The following is a 21531-nucleotide window of genomic DNA, read 5'->3' as shown; positions in this document are numbered from 1 at the left end:
CTTTGTCGCAGAAAAATTAATTTTATTTTATCTCTTCCAAACATGTCTGTGCTAGCGGAACAAATTGGCCGTCTAAGCGCCCAGTTCCACGTCTCGGCCACCGCGCTGAACATCACGAGAAGCACAGGACAGGAGATCATCTCCATTGAGGAGCGGAAGATCAAGATCACCAACCTGGCGAGCGGTTCGCACTATCTGGACAACGTTCTGGAGTTCAGTCCCACAAGGCTTTGTTTGAGCCCCAATGACGATTTGTTGTGCCTTTATGACACCACACATTGTACTGTGGTATCACTGAACGAGCCCGGCTCCAAGATCGGTCACGCGATCGCGTACTCCATCAATATCAATCTACAACACAAAGAAAACATTGTGCAAATTATCTTCAACAGGTTATCGCAGTTTGGCGCCGAGCTGGTGGTTTTGACTACAGACGCCATCTACAACTTCGACCTCGGCTCGTCGCTGACTAAGCCGACCCACACGTACTGGCTCAGGACAGGTGCGCCGCTAGCCAGAGCACACTCAGTCGACGTGATAGACCCGGTTTCTCTTGCGTTCGGCTCAAACACAGACACCGTCAACCCGCGTGGCGACCTCACGCTGCTGATTCTGTCCTCGGACTCGTCCGTCTACAAGATCTACCCTTATCTTCCGGCCAACATCGCTGTTTCATCGGAGTGGCTGGGCGCGTTGTTCGACTACGCAAGTTTCAAGTACAACGCCAGCGGCGCAGACGATCTGTCGACGGTGTCGATGCTGAAATTTGCATCGCTTTTGTCGCAGTCGAACGGCCATGTCCGCACGATAAGTAAGGCTCTTCCCTCAAACCTCAGCAGAGGCAAGCTTGTCGGGCCTTTGAGCATCCAGCCGTTTCCAGACGAGCTATACGAGCAGGACGCGCTAAAACTGATTCCAATGGAAAACGACATGTTCTGTGTCGTGTACAACAAGGCTCTGGCGGTGCTCTTTGACGACCAAGACCAGCCCATGGCTTTTGACGGCCAGCGGGCCCCAGACGCTGCCGGCATCGTCAGAATGGTCGACTGTGCGCTGTTCGGGTCCAAAACCATCATCGGCGGTATGCTGCTGCCCAACAAGCCCACATCGGTGCTCCTCACGTCCTCCGAGTCGGACCTGCTCCATGTGGACTTTGCCGACTGGTGGAACGTTCTTGCAGACAGCATTGCCTCGAACGACCTTTCGGCAGTACGCGATTTGCTGAAAACGGAGCTGCCAACGAGAGTCACTAGTCTCGGCAAAGTTCGACTTCCAGAAACGGCCTCCACAAGCGAGCCAGACTCGTTCCAGTACACCATCCCCCACGCTACGGCAGAGCACAGAATCGCCTACATTTGGAGCTACAGCCACTCGTACGCGTTTGCCAACTCGGCTGTTTTCGAGGTGTGCGCTCCCGCACAGCCGTCTGCCGCTCTGGACACCGAGCTGGTTCCGCAGGACGTTTATGAAAAATACGAGGCTCTGGATCTAAATCGGCAGCTGACAGCCACCAAAGTGACACTGGCCAAGATCCAGAAACAGCTATACGCAATGAACTCCAACCAGCCGCTCACTGCAGACACGAAAGACCTCATGTCTTTGTATAAGGCTAGAGAGCTTATCACCACCGGGCTGATCGCCGTGTTCAACGACGTGGCCTTGTCGAACAGAAAGCTGCAGCAGATGCGCAGCCAGTTTCTGGTCCAGATCGCCACCCTCAACGAGGCGAAACTAAACAGACAGGACAGACTCAAAAGATACAATAGCTCGAAACGGAAATTAGAGGCGCTGGCCGGCAAGCAAGCAGAGCTACAAAAAAGACTCTGCGAACTTGCGGCAACCAAAGAGAAACTCGAAATGGAGACGCTCAACCACGCAAACGCGGCGCTGTCCAGCAAAGAACAGGCCTACGTGAAACAGCTGGAGAGACTCCAAAAGTTGATTGCCGAGAAGCAGAACGATTTCCGGGCTGTGCAGGAGTACGTGGAGTCGCTGAAGGACATGGAGGTGGTCAACGTGTCGCTGCCATCCGGCTATTCGCGCGAGGTTGCCCGGATGAAGGCCAAGTTGGATGTGAGGACGGGCCTGGTCGAGTCACTCACCCAGGAACTCAAGAATACAAGTATTTGATTAATGATTGACATAGCTGTATAAAACCCGATTTTTCCGAAAATCTCTAATTGATGCGTTATCCAAGGCCTAGAAGTCCGTCACCCTGCCGTTGAAACTCCAATCGGAGCCGTGCTTGAGCGGGTCCTGTTTCGGACCGTTGACTTCGCCCGTCTTTGGGTTCACGTTACCCTCGAACTCGGGAATGATCTTGAACTTGTCTGGCGAGAACGTTCCGACGTCGACCTTGGGTGCAGAGTCGACTTTGAAGCCGAGTTGCTCGTTGTACTCGTCAATAACGGTTTGTGTGTTGGCTCTGTGAATTAGTTTTTCAAACTCTTCCTGGTCGTCCTTGTCGAGTTTTGGCGGACCTGGTGTGACCTTGAAGGCCGATTTTGAGTTGTAGCACTTCTGTGTCACCAGGGCTGTCTGTCTGCCAGCAAAAAGCGCGCTCCGGCTCAGTTTTATCTGTCTGAGGGCAATCATTAAGGAAAAACAGGGGTGATTAAAAATAAAATAAATTATTTTCTTTTTCGATCTATTCATTTCTTTGTTTATTATGAACAGACAGGTGCCATGAATTATTTACTTCTCGCATTCGTTTGGCTGCTCCAACTCTGTTCGTATCTTTTGTTTTGCAAAGGCTTTTTTCCCACCAAGGTCCTTCTTTCCAGCCAAGATCTTGAGAATTTTCAGTCCCCTGCTCCTGCTGTTTACGATGAACCCCCAAAACAGTTTGATCGCGCCGTCATTATGGTGATCGATGCTCTTCGGGCGGATTTTCTGTTTTCAAACGAGTCCCAAATGACTTTTGTCCACGGGCTCATCAACGATGGCTACGCGTTGGGATACACTGCCTACTCCAACCCTCCTACTGTGACCCTGCCTCGTCTGAAGGGTATAACCACCGGGTCAACGCCTAATTTCATTGATGCGGTGCTCAATATTGCAGAGGAAGACACCTCCTCCAGCCTGGGGGACCAGGACTCGTGGGTGAAGCAGATGCATGCGTCAGGGTGGAAAATCAACATGTTTGGAGACGACACCTGGTTGAAGCTGTTTCCCTCGTATTTTGCAAAGACAGACGGCACGGCCAGTTTTTACGTGAGCGATTTCACCATTGTGGACAACAACGTTACACGGCATCTGGATTACGAGCTGAGCAAAGAAGGTCAGAAAGACTGGGACTGTCTGATCCTTCATTATTTGGGCTTGGACCACATTGGTCACAAGGGAGGACCTACTAGCGCGAGCATGCCTGCAAAGCAGCGCGAGATGGACTCCGTCATTCGCAGAATATTCAAAAGCACCGTTGAGAAAGACGAGAACACTCTCTTTGTGGTGATGGGCGACCATGGAATGAATGAGGTTGGAAACCACGGGGGCTCCTCGATTGGCGAAGTTTCTGCTGGTCTATTGCTGGTTTCGTCGAAATTCAAAAAGCTCCAGTCAGGACAGAAGGCGCCTGTTCGGAGAAATGCGGATTTTGATTACTTTGACCACATTGACCAGATAGACCTGGTGCCCACTCTTTCCACCCTGCTTGGTCTCAGAATCCCAATTAATAATTTGGGTACGTTTATCCAAAGCTTGCTCCCGCTTTATTCGGCTAAAGATAAGACGAACGTCCTAATTAAGAACGCATTACAACTCAAAGTCCTCACTGACAAATCCAGAAACGAGGTCACGTCTCTAGACTCTGAGATTGATGTCTCGTCTCTCTCCACCCTCCTAGACTTTCTTCATGACGCCAAAGGTGAACTGCTGAAAACATCATCGGACTACAATTACACGGATATATTCTACGGAGTGGCTGGCTATGCATTCACTGCACTTCTTAGCTTGGCGCTTTTTTTCACCCATCATCGAGACCGCCTTTGGGAGGCCTCCGTGGATCTATTGTTCTTTATTCTGTATGCCGTCAACTTCTTCGGCTCGTCAATGATTGAAGAGGAACATCACCTTTGGTGGTTTTTCACCACGCTGTTTGCTGCATCGATAACCGTGAAATCCAAATCATCTTACTGCACAGCGCTGCTGGTTTGCCTTCGACTCCTCAAAGCCTGGAACAACAGTGGGCAGAAAAACAACATCAAAAGCAACATGAAGATCGCGACGTATGTTGCATCGCTTTCGCCAGACATCGGTCCTGTCGTGGTTGCGTTCTTGGTCTCATCAACTCTCGCAACATACTGTTTCTACGTCACAGAGGGAGTTGCCGTCAAAGGAAAGGGTGATGGAACGATTGTGAGATTTGTCACATTTATCAGCACGTCGCTTCTTTGTTTCATCACCTTCTCGACCAAGTTTTTGTCTTACTTATCCGAGACCTATGACTTGAGGTCTGGATTGAAGGAAATTCCTGACTGGTGTTCCAACTACATTCAGTGGATAGGCCAGCGTCTGGGAACGACAGACATTAACACAATAAATCAACAGCTTTTTAGTCTGTTCTACAAAGTCTGGCTCGTCGCAATCGCATTGCATCTTCTGAAACCTCTATTTTACAAAATATGGAAACTCCCAGACCCGACGAACAATTACACACGGTCCATATTAACTACCTTCAGCCAGCTGCTGATCAGCCAAACGAACTTCAACAACGTCCCCATATTTTTTCTCCTGCTGGTGATCCTCGTGTCATTCAAAAAACTCGTCCCGCTGTCAAACCTCAATGCTATTTCACTCTTCACCATCCTAATGCAAAACCTCAGCTTTTTCCAGTTTGGATTCACAAACTCGCTCTCCTCTGTCGACCTCACAAACTCTTTCAACGGACTGTCCAGCTACAATATGATTCTCTCCGGACTGCTCACATTTGTTTGCAACTGGGCTGCCCCTATATTCTGGTCCCTGGCCTATTTGCATCTCACCCTAAAGCCAGATGGCCGTAACTGGGATAGACTGTACCACCGGCTTCTGGTCACGCTGACGTTCTACTCCGTCAGCGGATTGCTGCTGATCCTAAGCTGCTACAACCTCAGGTTTCATCTCTTTATCTGGACAGTGTTCAGCCCTAAGATCCTGTACTTCCTCGCATGGATAATGTGTGGCCTACTAGTAGACTTCGGTCTATCATGTATTGTTACAGCCCTGTATATAAAATAGATTATTCCTCCTCGTCGGTATCGACCGGCTTAGGCGTGCCCTTAGGCGAGCTGAGCCACTCCAAATGCCTCAGTCTTCTGCGCTCCTCCTGAGCCTTCTTCTCGTTTCTGGTCATCTTCTTCTTTCTGGTCTTCACCTTGATGTTGGCGGGCGAGTCGTCGTCGTCCTTCTTCTTCAAAGGTGCAGGCTTGTTCACCATTTCGGCCGCTGCTCTAGACTGAGCAGACTCCCCGCCTTTGTCCTCGAATTTCGACTGATCGATCTCAGTGACACCCTTCTTGACCATCTCTCCGTTCTCAACAATCCACTGTTCTGGACACAGAGCACCAACAAACTCAGAGTTGTGCGAGATCATCACCACTCCTCCGCTCCACTCTCTAATCGCAACCGCAAGACCGCCAAGAGAGTCTCTGTCCAGATAGTTCGTAGGCTCATCCAAAACAAGTAAATGCGGGTTATTCCACATGGCACCAGCAATCACCACCTTCACAAGCTGTCCTCCAGAAAGAGAGCCCATAGGAGTGTGGTCGGCGATGTCTCCGTCCAGACCAACGTCCTCAAAATGCTTTCTGATCACAGAAGGAGTCAACTCTCTGTACCCAAGACCCTCTCTGGAGGCCTCATGGTCGTCGAATTTCTGAACCAAAGGCTCAAACCCTTCTGCAATCAGCTTCTCTCTAGGAACCCACGAGTTGTACTTAGGCAACCACCATTTCCATTTGATTTCGTACTGGAACGATTTCTTGAGTTTCTGTCTTCCCACGATGGCCTCGACCTGTCTCTTTCCTCTGCCATCACCTATATCGATCTCTTTCTCCAACATCTGTCTCTCGGACTCGCTCGAAATCTTACGAGACTCCTTCAACAGCACTTCTCTGTCGTCTCCAAACTTGTATCTCCATTGCAAGTACTGGTTGGCCGTTTTCTCCTTGTGCTCGTTGACGTGTTGTAAAGCGTGCTGCGCAATGTAACCGATACGCAGGTTAGGATGTTTTTCGACAGTTCCCTCGTTAGGCACCAGCTCGCCAGTCAACAACTTGATGAGGGTGGATTTACCTGCTCCGTTAGGTCCCAAGATAGCAACTCTGGAAGAAAGCGACAGCGAACAGGAAACATTCTTCAAGGATGGCTTCTCGGCCGAAGGATACTTGAACGTCACGTTGGACATTCGCGCAACGGCCCTGGTGTTCGATTTCACGCCTGTAAGAATACCTGGAGGAGGGAATGCCATTTTCACGTTTGAGTCGGTCAAAGTGTAGTACGACTTTCCTTCTGGCTTGACCTTGACAAACTCAGACAAGTTGCCCTTGTAATACACCAGTTTCTTGTTTTCGTAGTGGATGATGTCCGTACAAACAGTGTCCAGAAATCCAGAATCGTGCGAAACAATTAGAGACGTAATATCTGTGTGCTGAACCAGGTAATCCTCAAGCCATTTCACATTGGTAACATCCAGATGGTTGGTTGGCTCGTCCAGAAGCAAGACATCGGCCTTCATAAGCATGGCCCTCGCAAGTTCGAGCTTCATTTTCCATCCTCCCGAAAGGGATCCCACCTGCTGGTTTCTTCTCTCGCTGTTGAATCCAACTTCCTCCAAAGCGGAAGCAATCTGCTCCTTCGAGGCGTCCTTCAGTTCCGGATCAGATGCAATAAAGTCCACCAAGTTCATGTCTGCCTCCTCTCCTTGCAACTTGTGCTCGACAAAACAGGTTCTGACCTCTGATTTATCAGGGAATCCTTCCAATTGTCCGTTGGCGATGGCTCTCATCAACGTCGACTTACCAACACCATTTCTTCCACACAAACCATATCTGTGCCCTTTCACAAGTCTGAGGTTGGTCTTGTTGAGCAAGAGTCTGGTACCATAGGCCAACGAGAAGTCAGCGTTCACAATGACAACACCGTCCTCCTCAGAATCATCGAAAACGTTCGGAGTGAACAGCTCTCTGAGCTTGTGGATGGTCTTGTCAACAAATGTCTTCTTGACGTCCTCATCCAGGAAATTTCCCAAACTCATATTAAGGTACCCAGAGAGTCTCGTCCAGTCGTTGACATTGGAGTCGGTGAGCAGAACCCTGACCATGTAATCGTAGATAACAGAATCGTTGATCTGGGGCTTGATTTCGGTGAGATACTCTTCGGCCTTTTCCAGAGATAATCTACCATGGAATTTTCCGTCAGACTGTTCAGCCTGCGCGTCTTCAATCACCCTCAAAGCTTTAGTAGCAAGCTCTCTCACCTCCGGAAGGGAAGCGGTCTCGACAACTCTTTTCACACCAGGAAGCAGGATGGGAATGTAGTGTTCGATCTCAAACTTGTTATTCACCAGTCTGGTCAGGTTCTCAGTGACCATCACGGTCTGTCTCAATTGTTCTTGGGACGACGAGGACAGCTTGAATGATTTGTCCAAGATGGGAACCAGCAATGCGAGAGCAGGCTCTGTGACCTCTGCAACGAACGTGACGGAAGAAAGAGACTTGATACAGTTTGGGACTTTCTGAGGGTCTGCAAGAGTCTGAACAATCAAGTCGTAACGTGGTTGCAAGTCCAAGTTATCAAGAACCTTCACAAAGTCATTTAGCGATTTATAGCCCACCTTGGCAAGTTCAGGCTTGAAGTCTGTGGCCATGTCTGTGAGAACCGGAATAGCATCGACAAATCTCGACTCGAGCAGGTCCGCAGGAGCCTCTTGCAGTATTTTGTCAATCGTCTTCAGAGCGCCAACCTTAGACTGCCATTTCGCACTAGACTTGAGGTACTTCAACAGCATGCTGAGCAACACGGACGAGTACGCCTCGACAGGAAACATGCCATACAACGAGTCGATGGAAGCCTGGGCAGATCTTTTCACAGTGTTCTCTTTATCGGCCAGAAGATCAAACGCGGGCGCAAATAGGTCAACAAAATATGCCTCGTATGGAGTCTTGCCGGCAAACTTCCGGCTCAAAATCTGCAACAGCAGCATCGAGCCTTCTCGGATCAAAGCAGGATTTTTCGGCTTCGACAAGGTCACGAGAACCTGCTGGATATCCCATTCGTTGATGGCGCTGGCACCATGCTCATAAATCATATCCACAATTTTCTCGCACTCTTCTCTAATCTCAGACAGCTTGGTGGACGTCTGTATGTTGTTTAGAAGCTCGGTGATTGGCGAAACCTGCAATTTTTGAAGAGCAGAGTTGAGCGATGAAAGAGAAGTGGTGGAGTCCATCGCTCTTGCTCTTGGCGTGTTGGCACCAGACGACACCTGTGACACCTCCGAGTCAGAAATGCCGCTGGAGTGAGTGGGCTGTTGGGACCTGAGGTAGTCATCTAGTGACAGTTTCTGCTTTCCGCCCGCTTTCTTGGATACGCGGATAGGAATAGCTGATCCGGTGGAGTTGCCATATGCTGAGCCGCCATTATATCCCTGATAGCCGGCAGCCGGAACGCCCCAATCGCCTGGTACAAAAGTGCTGGCGCTTGGATTAAATTTTGGAGGCATTATCAGAAGTAAAATTAACAAAGGAACGTTTCCCTTTTAATTTTTTTTTTTAATTTTTTTTCTACTGATAAAATTTTATCTACTCCTCGCGCCTTCCTATATACATGGCTCTATAATTGTACAATATCCGATAAACGGATTTTTGGCAGCTGGTAATCCTCCTGGTATTTGACCAGCAGATCCTCAAACCGCGTCTTGGCATCTTGGTTCTCCTGCGTTGAAGTAAAATGTCCATCGTGGTTTTTCAGCGAGAAAGGGTTGGGATTGAAGTCGAACACGTTCAAGTACCGGATAATGTAGGAAGCGGCGTCTCTCCAATTGAGATCGAGCGGATTATCCAGTAGATTCCGTAGAGACTTGAACCCAATCGTCTCGCGCAATTGTGATAGTCTTGTTAGCATTTGGTCGTTCTCGTATTCTGTGAGCTTGGATTTCATTTTGGCAAACGATTTTTCCAGGTAATCGTTCACCAGCAAAAGAGTCGTCTTCTCCAAACTTTTATTGCACACCATTCCGTACAGCTGCAGCGCGCAAATGGCTGAGACGTAATCGCCGTACTTCAAAAACGTCAGGGTCAGCTCGTTCAGCAGCTCCAGGCTCACATCGAAGCCTGGAGTACGGCACACCCTTCTGAATAAGTCCTGTATCTCCTGTAAACGCTTTCTGTATGCAAGCTTGTGAGTGGCCGACTTCATCTGGACGTATCTGTACACGGACAGCGTGATTTTGCAGAAATCGTTGGTGAGCTGAAAATTCTCGTTGGTGTTCATGTAGTGCTGCGCAAACTCGATCGCACGATCCGGCCTGCCGGCTTTTTTGTAAGTGAGGATGAGCTGGTTCGCCATCAGCGTCACCATGCCAATGCCCTTGGACTCCATGAGCCTCACAATGGCCTCAATTTTCGCAAGATCCGGTTTTTTCTGCCGGCCAAATAATTGCACCAGCAGCAGGTAAAAATGCGACGACACTGGCGGAAATATCTCGAGTCTATCGGAGCCAGGCATCCGCTCAAACGTCTCGTTCATCTCGTTGAGCACCTGTGTCGCCAGAACGTACGTTCTCTTCGATTTGATGCGCAGCAACATCTTGAACAGCTCCCGACACTCCATGGTGGTGAGACACTGTCCGGCCTTTATAGAGTCCATTATAGAGGAAGCAACAATGCGTTCTTTAGGCGAAATGATGTTTAGGTCCGCGATCTCGCGCAAAGAGGTCACGATGCCGTCCAAGATCTCCGCCTGCTCCAGCGATCTCGTCTCGTTTGCGCCCGCAAGCTCGCTCAGCATAAATTTCGACATCGACGGGTGGTAGCTCGAGGACTGCAGAACGTGCCGCAGCATCTCGCGTTGCGGGAAGCTCATGCTCGTGCAGAACTTGTCCATGAAGTAAAACAGGAACTGCTTATCGCGCCGCGTCGTCACCTCCAGAATCTCCATCGCCTCATCGTACCGCCTCCACTGCAGAAACGAGATCGCCAGCTCGGTCACGTGATCGAACGTCACGGGGTCTTCGCGGTTGTGGTAGCTGTACACGAGCTGCTCGTCGTCCAGGAGCTGTGTTTCGGGCTGCGGCAGCGACTCGATCAGGCCCAAGCTGTTCATCACCGCACGCAGCTCGCCCCACCATCGAAAGGCGTCTTCGAACTGCTCCTTGGCCAGGTACCAGTCTGCAAACGCGATACAAATTGTAGGGTGCACGTAATGGAACTGCTGCTTGGTCTCGGCAGCAAGGGCCTCTGCGTCGCCAATTTTCCAATTCTCAAGGTAAACGCGGACTCCCAGCTCGTTCCAGAACCGCTGGCCGGCCACATCGGGCTTCCCGCGACGGCTATTGTAGAGTCTCTCTGCCGTCTGGCCCTTGTGGAACTTCATGAGCGATTCGATATAAAACATCTCGTTGATCGGGTCGGCGCGCGCGTCTGTGGCAGAGTATATCAGGTTTCCAGCCATGTGGATACATTTTGCGCGGGTTTCCAGGTCCCTGATCTGCGTCGAAATATTGAATATTCTGAGCAGAGAATCCAGCGGAATATACTTTCTTAGCTCCTCGTTACCTTTTTTGCAGATCATGCTCAAAAATTGCACGAGCTTTTCGACGCCAGGGCGCCTAAACCCTTGCACGATATTCTCCATGCCACTAAAGGCGCCTGCCATGTTCTCGGGCGTCGGATCGCTATTGATTATGTGATTGACAGTCTGCTCCAACTCCCGGTCTCGCTGCTCCGTATCGACGTCCTGGTTGGCCAGAAACTCCTCACAGTCACTCACCAGCCACTCAACAAATGCCTGCATCTCCTTGGCAGTGTACTCCTTTGCCTTCTCCGGGTCCTGCAGAATATCCTTGTACATTTTCTCTTCCTGCTGGGACTGCTGGATCAGCTCCTGGACGAACTCCGGGTCATAGTCCAGGTCGTCTTTTTCAAACTGGTGCTTCATCTCGCGTTCTATTTGTGCTGGCGGCTTGCTGATGTTGGCGGACTCGATATCTGACGAGTTCGCCCTTTGGAACTTGGACCGGGGTCTCGGGGGGCCACCGGGGTGTGCCAAATCTGGCTGCGCCGGACGGCGTTTGACCACCACATCCGGTCGCGTCCTCAGAGTTCTCAGCTGGCTGTGGCGGAGTGTCGCTGCCCGCCGAAGACCAGCTATCCAGTATGAGGGAACGAGCATGGTTGACGAAAATTATTTTATTTGATTTATTCAATATTTTTTTCCGACCCGCCGATCGACGCGCCACCAGCCGTAGCGACGCCAGGACGAGGTCGCTGACTCAAGGAAGCCGATACTCGGGTTTATCTTTTTGGCAGCTGTGGCTATAGCTGCAGCATATTGTTCGCCACTTATTTATGCAAGTGCCCGCGTCGTTTGGTTCAAGAAGACAAAAAAATAAGCTAAAAAGATGCGAAGTTTGTGCTCGATCCGCGTAATTTTTGTGCCGGAATGAATTGCAAGCTCAGGTGCCCAACCGAGCGCGAACCAAGACGCACTCCGACGCCCCACATGTAGCAGCCATAAGGGCAGCCAGGCACACCCCTCCCAGCCCGATAAGCGGTCGAGAACGCACGAGCTTTGCAACGATTGCTCTGCTGCGTGATCCGATCTGCCGGAATCAATTCTGTGTGGGCGCATACTTTGGCACAGAATCATGGGACCCTGTTCAAGCCGCACACAAAATATATCAGAGAAATAACGCAAAAAATGCTCCAGAAGCTCTATTTTGTGCGCACAAGCTGTCACGCGCTAATGGCTGGAGCATGTATATAAACATTGGGATCCCCAATGGGTGGACCTGAAAAAACACATGTCGCATTCCATAGCATCGTTGAACTCGTCCTCGTCGCCCGATCGCTCGCACTACGGGTCGCCCGCTGAGGCGCCTTCGCAGGCGTCCGACCTGGAATTGGGCACCACCCCACAGGCGTACGACCCGGAGGATGCCAGGTCGCAAATTTCTGGAGAAATGCACTCGACTCTGTCGAGATCAGAGTCGCTCAAAGTCATCAAGACAGAGACCGTCAAGTCACTGCGAGAGAGGGGTCTTTCGCGCGAGGTTTCTGCGATCGACGTGAATCGACCCCAAAACGTCGAGAATCCGGTATTTCCTGAAGAATACACCTTGGAAACGCAGACAGGTTTGGTCCCTGTGGCCACGTTGCACGATATAGGCCGAGCCAGAAGCCACACGGCGGCGACCAAGCCGCCGGGTGACTCGCAAAGCTCGTCGGGGTCCGATGAGAAAGATACGGGAGGTGTTGCGGAGCTGGATCCGGAGATCGAGTTCGTCACGTTCACGATCAACGACCCGGAAAACCCTATGAACTGGAGGCCTGCGCTGCGATGGACGTTCACCATGGCATTGTCGATGATGGTGGTGTGCGTGGCGTTTGGCTCGTCCGTGGTGACCGGCTCTCTGGGGCTGATCAATGACAAGTACCACGTGAGCGAGGAGGTGTCGATTCTCACCTGCTCGCTGATGGTGATCGGCTTCTCTGTGGGCCCGCTGCTGTGGTCGCCGTTGTCGGAGCAGATCGGCCGGAGACCGGTCTACTTCGTCTCGTTCGGACTCTACTTCATCTTCAACATCCCCTGTGCGGTTGCTCCTAATATCGGAACGGTTTTGGTGTGTCGGTTCCTGTGCGGTGTTTTCGCGGCCTCCGGGCTTGCCAACGTGGGCGGCTCGATCTCCGACCTGTTCCCGACCGAGACCAGAGGCAAGGCCATCGCATACTTTGCTGCTGCTCCGTACGGCGGCCCCGTGATTGGCCCGCTCGTGGCCGGCTTCATCACGCGGTACTCTGGCCGGCTCGAGCTGATCTTCTGGGTCAACTTTGCGTTTGCCGGCTTCATGTGGATCGTCGCGTCGCTGATCCCCGAGACGTATGCGCCTGTGATCCTGAAAAAACGAGCCAAGAAGCTCAGAAAGCAGACGGGCAACCCCAAAATCATGACCGAGCAGGAGGCCGTCGGCATGTCGCTCAAGGAGCTGGTCCAGACGTGTCTGTACAGACCGTTGATGTTTGCTCTCACGGAGCCTGTGCTGGACATGATGTGTTTCTACGTGTGCCTGATCTACTCGCTGCTGTACGCGTTCTTCTTTGCGTATCCGGCCGTGTTCGGCAAGCTGTATAATTACGGCGACGACCTGATCGGCATGATGCTGATTCCGATCCTGATTGGTGCCTTCTTCGCTCTGCTGACCACGCCGGTGCTCGAGAACTACTACGTCAAAACCGTCAAGCACAGGCAGCCGACGCCGGAGGACCGTCTTGTCGGCGCCATGATCGGCGCGCCGTTCCCGGCCATTGCCCTGTGGATCCTCGGAGCAACCTCATACAAACACATCATCTGGGTGGGGCCTGCCTCGTCCGGGCTGGCGTTCGGCTACGGCATGGTGCTGATCTACTACTCGCTGAACAACTACATCATCGACACGTACGCGAAGTACGCCGCGTCCGCGCTGGCTACCAAGGTGTTCCTCAGATCAGCCGGCGGCGCTGCGTTCCCGCTATTCACTCTGCAAATGTACCACAAGCTGGGGCTGCAATGGGCCTCGTGGCTGCTTGCATTCGTCTCCACGGCCATGATTCTGCTGCCGTTCTCTTTCTACAAGTGGGGGCACCAGCTGAGAAAGAAGCTGTGCAGAGAAAACTACAGTGCCTGGGACGACTAATCGTATAATTAATTAATTGATTCGTGGAATAGACTCATGAACAGACCCGGCCAGTAGACGCATGTAGCGCTCATGGGTGTGCTGTAGATCGCTGCGGCGGCAGATTTTGGCCGGAGAGGTGCAATTTCTGGTGGCAGTCGGCCCCGAGCGCCGCGCTACGCCGCCTTCGCCCTGTGCTGCGCAGATCTTTTTGTCGTGGCCAGGGTTCGCGCTTGCGACTTGCGAAAAAAAGCCGTGATGCCGTAAATTACCAGCGGTGCGAGGTGTAGTTACACTCGGGGTGGTGTTGCCACTTATGCGCGAGATGGCCAGCGGAGGGCGCGTACCGGGGCGTCTGCTGGCGAGGGCTGTTTTCTGGCCGCGAACGGGCCGCCCGAAAAAAAGATAGCAGCCGTGTGCGCGCAGCTCTCGCTCCTGGCAGGAGTATTTTTATATTTCCCCATTCGGAAAAAAGTGTTTGCACCAAGAAGGTTTCGCTTCCGCGAATTCTTCTTAGCAATGAAGGTACTCCAGCTAGACGCCAAGTCACAGGCCGAGCTCGTGCAGATCAACAAAGCCATCGCGAAAAGCAAGAAGGTCGTCGTGCTGACCGGCGCAGGCATCAGTTGCAGTGCGGGGATACCCGACTTTCGCAGTGCGCACGGGCTGTACAACCTGGCGAAACGGTCGGACAAACAGCAGACGATTGTCAAGGGCAAAGACCTGTTTGACATCTCGCTGTTCAGAAACGACGAGTCGATCATGCTGTTTTGCAAGTTCATGCAACAGCTCTACACAAAGACGTGCACTGCCAGGCCTACAAAGACCCACTGGTTTATCAGGCGGCTGAAAAAACACGGCAAGCTGCTGAAATGCTACACGCAGAACATTGACGGGCTGGAGCGGCAGTGCGATCTCCGGACCGGCGTCGACAGGAACTGGAAAGAGCTCGACGTGGTGCAATTGCACGGCGACCTGAACCGGCTGAGCTGCACCATGTGCTTCAGCCGGTTCGCGTGGGACCGCGCCAACAGCGACACGTTGCGCGAGGGCGAGTTGCCCGATTGCCCGAACTGCGTGGCAAAATACAGAGAGCGCGCGGAGCAGGGGAAAAGAGCTAGCCGGTCCGCGGTGGGCGTGCTGCGGCCGGATATCGTGCTCTACGGCGAGCACCACCCGCACGCAGACTCGCTCGCGCGCGGGCTCACGAGCGACATGGCGAAGAACCCGAATCTGCTGATCATCTTTGGCACGTCCTTGAAAGTCGACGGGGTGCGCAAACTCGTGCGCCAGCTGAGCAGGCGCATCCACGAGAGGCAGGACGGCAAGGTCATCTTCATCAACGACTGCGAGGTGTCCCCGAGCGCGTGGGACAAGGTGATCGACTACCAGATCAAGAGCGATTGCGACGAGTGGTGCGAGTACATCGAGAAACAGATCCCTGCGCTGTTTGAGGAGCCCGAGGAGACGTCGGTCTACTTCACGCCGCCGTCCACACCTTCCAAGACGAGGGTGGTGGACGTGCAGAACATCCTGACCGAGAGCATGAGCGCAAAGCCTATTACGGCATTGCGGAATGTGACCAACACCAAGAGCACCAACAACACTGGGATCTGTGGCGGTGTGAAGCGCGAGTTCGAGCTGCCGAGTCCTAAGTTCAGTCCTGTGAAGAGGAGGCGAGCCCGACTTTAGATCATTGCATTAATAGAGATGGCATTACTTGTACTATGCTGGATTTTAATTTTTTTTTTTTATTTTTTTTTTTTCGATGTTTTGCCATGGCTGATAAGGCTGTTTACCAGTACAACTTGGCGCACGCTGCCAAAGACCGCCGGCTGCGGCGGCAGCTGCGGCGGCGGTTTGTGAGGACGTGCGACAGACACAGTCTCGTGCTACCGGAGGCGGTGGGAGAAGACGGGTACATTTTCTGTCACCGGTGCGAGGAGGTTCTTGTGTCGGGAGTCAATCTGCAGATTCGTGTGCGGTACGAGAGCAAGGACGGAGTTCGGAAGCGGGCGCTGTGCTACAGATGTCTGGGATGCAAGCATGAAATGACGAAGGACGTGCTGGTGCAAGAAAAAGAGGCGGGAAAGACCGTGGAGAAAACCAGCGGCAAGGAGCGCGCGCGCAAGAGGAAGAAGAACAATCTGAGTGAGCTGCTGAAAAACAAGCAGCCGAAACAGGAAAAAACGTTGGACCTCATAGATTTCATGAAGATGTAGAGGTGTGGGGGAAGATCCTAATAATAGTGTACTTTTGTTGCGGATTGTTGTAGTTGCGTAATGCTTGCTGCACCGTGGAACGTTTGGAAAATGCTCGCAAAAAAAATTGACAAAGGGATGAGTAGATTTAGAGATCCACCTGCCGAAATGCGCCTTTTTCAAGAACTTCTCGGCTCGGGAAATTGTCAGCAAAGGGGGTGTTTGTGGAAAATAAAATGTCCCGCAGTCCGGTCCCTCCGGCCCAAGGGAGCGGGCGTCGGACGCACACCCTGTGCCAGTGCTCCAAGGCCACTGGCAATGCGCGCCCATGCCACGGAAGCTGCCAGTCGCGTGCGCTCGCGTGAGCCCCGACGTCTTTCTAGCGCGGAAGCAACCGGGTGAATACTGCATGTCGCGGAGTCGCGGTCGTGTGTGTACCAGTTCTATTGCAGCAAATAATAACCCACAATAACAGCGACAGCCTATGGGGGTGGAAAAAATCCAAATCAAGTAACTACGCTCCTGGACAATACAAGCTGCGAAGCATCAAAGTTGGGGTGCCGATTTTTTTGCATCCGATTCCGTCCAACCTTTTATATACTTTGGATTTCCTTTGTCAAAAGTTGAATACCTCTATCTTTTAATTCAATGGGTTCCATGAGTCATGTCGAATCAAAGTATGTTGTCGTTCGCCTGTCCAGCTAACATTCCAGCACTAACTGATACAAGCATCAGCACACCTCTGACCAACGCCAGTCCTAGTCCGGGCACCTCGCCAGACCCGCTAGCACAGCCGCCGATCAAGATCAAAACGTCTCGTAAATGGGTTCTGCCCCCTCGGCCAAAACCCGGTCGAAAACCCTCGCAGGCCGTAAACTCTAATGCCCACTCCGTGAAAGAGCCCAAGGACGCTAAGCTGTCTAAGCAGACGCCGCACGCTCAGCTGGACCTGGAGGCCAGCATCATGAACAATCCTCTCAAGCAACAGATTCTAAAGATCAACGAAGAAAACTACTACCTCAAGCTGGAGGTCATCAAGCTTGTGTCCGACCTGAAAAAGTTGAAGAACGAAGTTCGAGAGAAATCGAAGAAAAACGAGACCCTTCCGACCCCATCGCCATCATTTCCACGTAAAAGAAGTCACGATGACGACATTAATGACCTCATCGTGTCCCTCATCGACCTGAACCACTCGCAGCAGGTCCAGCAGCCGGCTGCTCCGAAAACCGAGGAAATGGACAAATTCATCAAGTTCGACGACCCGGACATGGACTACTCGTCCCCAGCGCTGTCCGAGGACGACCACCTCGATCTTCTAGACCGCCATCCAGACCACGGCGCCGACCTGACACCTACTCCTTCCATCTCGCTCACGAAAACAAACGAAACCATGGACAGTCTCTCGGGCTCCACATTGGTGTCGCTGTCGCCAAAAGGCTTCAAGCTGGCCGACCTGCCCTCGTCGCCCGATAAGGAGCTTTCCTTCTCCATTTTCAAGTCGGACACGGCCGACTCCATGCTGTCTCCGCCAACCACAGACCTCGTGCTGGGCCTAGAATCGAAAAATGATCTTCATTTCCACGATTTCTACGAGTTCGACGGCATGCACGATGTCGAGCTCGAGTTCGAAAGCTTCATCAACGGGGAACTGTCATGAACACCATATTCTTATTATTAGCGCTCGTGACGAGCCACTACTGCATTTACGATTTATTCGCCGCCCTACGTGCCGGCTGGACTCTGAAAACTATGTTATATAACGTACGTACGCTACGCATACGATAATAGATAATGAGACAAACGGGTCGTCCCGCGTCGATCGTCGCTCCTGGTAGCACGTGCGGTGTCTCTAATAAGGCGCGCCGCGGGTGGTGAAGGCCCCCGTCTCCCGTGGCCGTCTGCCGCATGTCTGCCTCGCAGCCCCTTCTGGGCCCCCAGCGCTCCCCTCCGCCCTCTGAGAGATCGCCGGCCGGCCCTCTGTGCGGGCGTCCAGGGCCTGTAATTTCGCTGACGTAATTCCACCGTGAAATTAAGTTGGCAGGATCTCGTACTTTTAATGAAGTTTGGCAAGTACCTGGCCGCGCGCCAGCTGGAGTTGCCCGAGTACTCGGGCTACTTTATCAACTACAAAGCGCTCAAGAAGCTGATCAACGCTCTGGTCGCCAACAACAGCAATGACCAGTCGTTGCAGGACAAGAAGGGCTCTTTTTTCTTTCGTCTAGAGCGAGAGCTCGAGAAGGTCAACAACTTCTATTTGGAGAAGGAGTCCGAGCTGAAGTTCCGGCTGGACATTCTGATCGAGAAGAAGAACAAGGCGCTGTTGGACGGCCGTCTCGACAATGTCACGAAAAACTCCATCGCGTTTGTCACCCTGTACGATGGATTCAAGAAGTTCTCCAAGGATCTAGACCGATTGGAGCAGTTTGTCGAGCTGAACGAGACAGGGTTCACGAAGGTGCTCAAGAAGTGGGACAAGCGGTCAAAGTCGAGAACAAAGGAGCTCTACCTGTCCACTGCTGTCAACGTGCAGCCTGTTTTCCACAGAGACGAGATCATCGAGCTGAGCGACCTGGTGGCCAACAATCTGATGGAGCTGGAGGCGAAGGTCGAGGGCGGCGGCTTTGTGCGGTACGAGACCAAGGAAAGCGCCAAGGTGGACGAGGGCGAGCTGGCCCGCGGAGACAGAGAGTCGGACGAGCTGTACACGGATTTCTACGAGATCACGGCGCAGAACGCGAACCAGTCGAAGGAGGAGCAGGTGGCGAAGCTGCATGAGTGGGCCAATCAGGTCCTCTCGAAGCTGAGCCCCGACAGCAAGCGGTTCACGATCTCCAAGGTGTTCTTGCTGCTGATACCCAATCTGCAGATCCCGGACGAAGCGTTGCAGTATTTCTACGACAACTTCAGAGAATTCATCGACATCACGCTGGTGGACGACCTCAACGGCAGAACGTGTCTCCACGAGGCCGCGTCGTGCAAAACGGACCGCGTGGGCATCGTCAAGCTATGTCTGGAGAACAACATCGACCCGACGCTGAAGGACGTGACCGGGCGCACGTGCCTGCACTACATCACAGAGCTCGGCCGCGACGACTTGCTGCTGCTTGTTCTGGACTACGCGCCGCGCATCAAGCCGCTCGAAAGTCTGATCGACGTGGTCGACAACGAGTCGATCTCGCCGCTGCTCATGGCCATCATCAACAACCACGTTACGTCTGTCGAGATACTGCTGAAGCACGGAGCCAACGCTTTTCCGCAGCAAAACGACCTCAAGCCGACGTACCTGCCTCTCAACGTTGCCTGCAAGACAGGAAACCTGGAAGTTGTGCAGCTGCTGCTTAGCCAGGCCAGCACGCCCGCGGAAGCCAAAGCAAAGGGCCTCCTGACAAAATCGTTCCAGAGCAACGCCGAGGGCCTGCTGCCGCTGCACATCGTCGCGTCGGCCGGCCACGACGATCTGATCCCGCTGCTGCTTGAGTACGGCGCCGACATCAACCAGACAGACAAGCTCAACAAGTGGACGCCAATTTTTTACAGCGTCACTAAGGGCTACGCTTCGACCACCAAGAAACTGATAGAGTTTGGAGCCGATTTCGACATCAAGGACGAGGACGGCTTTAACCCGCTGTACTACGCGCTTTGGGAGGGAAATGTTGAAGTCGCCAACGTTCTGATCGAGTCGCTAAAAGCCAACGCTGCCGTTCCTCAGCCGCAAAAGGAGCCAGAGTTGGCTCCTCCGCAGGCGCCAACCTTGAGCTACACGAAAAACGTGATGTCCCCGATGGTGCCGCCCAACCTGGACGATATGCCGTCTCTCTCTGAAATCAGCAACGTCGACATGATTCCCGACTTGGAACTGCCTCCGCCGATCATTCCTCTGCGGAAGTACGGCCACAATTTCCTGGAAAAGCGAATCTTCCTCAAGCTGTCCTTCTACACCAACAGAAACTCCATCAGACTCAACCCGGACACTTTCCTCACCTCGATACCCGGACGGATCACCATCAGCTGCGACAAGAACGATCTGATCCCGCGAAACCTGCTTCTTCCTGTCCTCGACAACGATAAGTCCATCACGTTCCAGACAGACACCTTCGACGGCTTTGCGATCGACTTTGAGCTGTTCCCGACCTTTGGAACTCGGCTCATTGCCAAGGGCACGCTTCCGTCGACGCTGCTCCAAAATAGGTGCCCCGGAGTCGGCGCCAAGCTCAACGGCGACATCGAGGTCCCGCTCGTGGACCTGCGGCTCCGCAGCATCGGCACGCTCCGGTTCAACTACGAGATCGTGTATCCGTACTCAGGCCGGCCGCTGGAGATTTCGATGTACGACACGTACTGGAAGTCGTCGTCCTCCGCGGCGGCCGTGAAGTCGATCTCGTTCGTCACGGCTTCATCGCTGAGCGGCGAGTACTACCGCGTAAAGGTGTGCTATCTGAGCGACGGGACCCCGCTGGTGTGTCCGAGCTGGCAGATCACGTTCCAGGGCGTTGTCCTGTCCGTGTGCAATTTTGATTTTGACCAGCTGTCCAGGCTGCTGTACTCGCCGGGCGCGTTTGAAGATCTGTGTGCTCAGCTGCGGGAGGTGAAAAATTTGAGCGACGGTCTGAAAAAATTAGAAGACATCATGGCCAGACTGTACATTCCGTTGGAGCTGTTCCTGCAGATTATCGCCGTGGACGTGTCGCTGAACCTGGAGATTTTCTTTCCGTCCGTTTTCGAGCTCAATTTCTTAAACATGAAGTGCTACTCGGTCTCGGCATATAATTTGGTAGCAAAGTGCAAATCTGCCGACCTGAGCCCGACAACCGACAATATCATGAACAACTACATCGACCTGATACTCAACGACGTGTTCACGCACGTGCGCGGCCTGCGCACGCAAGGAAACCGCAACCGGTCGTTAATTCTGTCCAGCGACAACGCTATGGTGTGCACAATTTTAAATTGGAAGCAGCCCAACTACCCCGTCTTCTACAACATCAACGGAATCAAGTATAACTTTGACACGCACAGGTTCGAGCCGTGCACCGCTAACGGGTTCCCCACAGACTCCGTGGACGTGTCGGAGGTCGAGAAGCCGGAGCTCAAGATTGACAACATCGACTCCATCAACAAGGACTCAGTGGTGTATCTCAACGACCTACAGTACCAGGACAAGCTCACGCGGTCGATTAAGCTGGGGATAGCTTTTGCCACCACCAACAACCTACTCGGCATCATTGTCCCAAACAGGGTGCTTTCGATCTGTCCGGACCTGGTCAAGTCCGTTCGGTCCAACGGTTTGATTTTGGTAGCAAGCAAGGACAACGACGAGGTTGACCGTGCGGAGGTCGGCGACTTGCTGGAGAAATCGCGCGACCACGATATCGACGTCAACGGACTGCGGTTCAACGACATTCTCAGTTTTAAAGATGCCATCGACATGTAACATTTAGGAATGCCAGTAATTGAATTCAAAAAAAGGCCTAAATAAAAAAT

General features: G+C 52.6%; 10 protein-coding genes across 10 annotated transcripts; 7 read left to right on the top strand and 3 right to left on the bottom strand.

The window, feature by feature from the left end:
- Nucleotides 1-42: 42 nt before the first annotated feature.
- On the top strand, nt 43-2130 carry KL911_004246 (uncharacterized protein; the record flags this gene model as incomplete). Its single annotated transcript, XM_043199516.1, has 1 exon — nt 43-2130. One exon carries the CDS (start codon nt 43-45, stop codon nt 2128-2130), a length of 2088 nt encoding a protein of 695 aa, XP_043053070.1.
- Nucleotides 2131-2199: 69 nt separating this feature from the next.
- KL911_004245 (uncharacterized protein) lies at nt 2200-2595 on the bottom strand (the record flags this gene model as incomplete). The annotated part of the gene is made up of 1 exon (XM_043199515.1): nt 2200-2595. One exon carries the CDS (start codon nt 2593-2595, stop codon nt 2200-2202), a length of 396 nt encoding a protein of 131 aa, XP_043053069.1.
- A 267-nt stretch (nt 2596-2862) lies between these two features.
- On the top strand, nt 2863-5217 carry KL911_004244 (uncharacterized protein; the record flags this gene model as incomplete). The annotated part of the gene is made up of 1 exon (XM_043199514.1): nt 2863-5217. One exon carries the CDS (start codon nt 2863-2865, stop codon nt 5215-5217), a length of 2355 nt encoding a protein of 784 aa, XP_043053068.1.
- A 1-nt stretch (nt 5218) lies between these two features.
- On the bottom strand, nt 5219-8701 carry KL911_004243 (uncharacterized protein; the record flags this gene model as incomplete). Its single annotated transcript, XM_043199513.1, has 1 exon — nt 5219-8701. The coding sequence occupies one exon, from the start codon at nt 8699-8701 to the stop codon at nt 5219-5221; it is 3483 nt and encodes a 1160-aa protein (XP_043053067.1).
- Nucleotides 8702-8811: 110 nt separating this feature from the next.
- Nucleotides 8812-11370, bottom strand: KL911_004242 (uncharacterized protein; the record flags this gene model as incomplete). Its single annotated transcript, XM_043199512.1, has 1 exon — nt 8812-11370. The coding sequence occupies one exon, from the start codon at nt 11368-11370 to the stop codon at nt 8812-8814; it is 2559 nt and encodes an 852-aa protein (XP_043053066.1).
- A 631-nt stretch (nt 11371-12001) lies between these two features.
- Nucleotides 12002-13870, top strand: KL911_004241 (uncharacterized protein; the record flags this gene model as incomplete). Its single annotated transcript, XM_043199511.1, has 1 exon — nt 12002-13870. One exon carries the CDS (start codon nt 12002-12004, stop codon nt 13868-13870), a length of 1869 nt encoding a protein of 622 aa, XP_043053065.1.
- Nucleotides 13871-14368: 498 nt separating this feature from the next.
- On the top strand, nt 14369-15541 carry KL911_004240 (uncharacterized protein; the record flags this gene model as incomplete). Its single annotated transcript, XM_043199510.1, has 1 exon — nt 14369-15541. The coding sequence occupies one exon, from the start codon at nt 14369-14371 to the stop codon at nt 15539-15541; it is 1173 nt and encodes a 390-aa protein (XP_043053064.1).
- An 86-nt stretch (nt 15542-15627) lies between these two features.
- KL911_004239 (uncharacterized protein) lies at nt 15628-16522 on the top strand (the record flags this gene model as incomplete). The annotated part of the gene is made up of 2 exons (XM_043199508.1): nt 15628-15880; nt 16350-16522. 2 exons carry the CDS (start codon nt 15628-15630, stop codon nt 16520-16522), a joined length of 426 nt encoding a protein of 141 aa, XP_043053063.1.
- Nucleotides 16523-16729: 207 nt separating this feature from the next.
- Nucleotides 16730-17707, top strand: KL911_004238 (uncharacterized protein; the record flags this gene model as incomplete). Its single annotated transcript, XM_043199507.1, has 1 exon — nt 16730-17707. One exon carries the CDS (start codon nt 16730-16732, stop codon nt 17705-17707), a length of 978 nt encoding a protein of 325 aa, XP_043053062.1.
- Nucleotides 17708-18106: 399 nt separating this feature from the next.
- On the top strand, nt 18107-21481 carry KL911_004237 (uncharacterized protein; the record flags this gene model as incomplete). The annotated part of the gene is made up of 1 exon (XM_043199506.1): nt 18107-21481. The coding sequence occupies one exon, from the start codon at nt 18107-18109 to the stop codon at nt 21479-21481; it is 3375 nt and encodes a 1124-aa protein (XP_043053061.1).
- Nucleotides 21482-21531: the final 50 nt, after the last annotated feature.

The sequence above is a fragment of the Ogataea haglerorum genome (genome assembly GCF_019207285.1).
Source record: "Ogataea haglerorum isolate 81-453-3 chromosome Unknown 81-453-3_NODE_12_length_311171_cov_96.283249, whole genome shotgun sequence".
Taxonomy (NCBI): domain Eukaryota; kingdom Fungi; phylum Ascomycota; class Pichiomycetes; order Pichiales; family Pichiaceae; genus Ogataea; species Ogataea haglerorum.
This window is presented reverse-complemented; position numbering and strand designations above follow the sequence as displayed.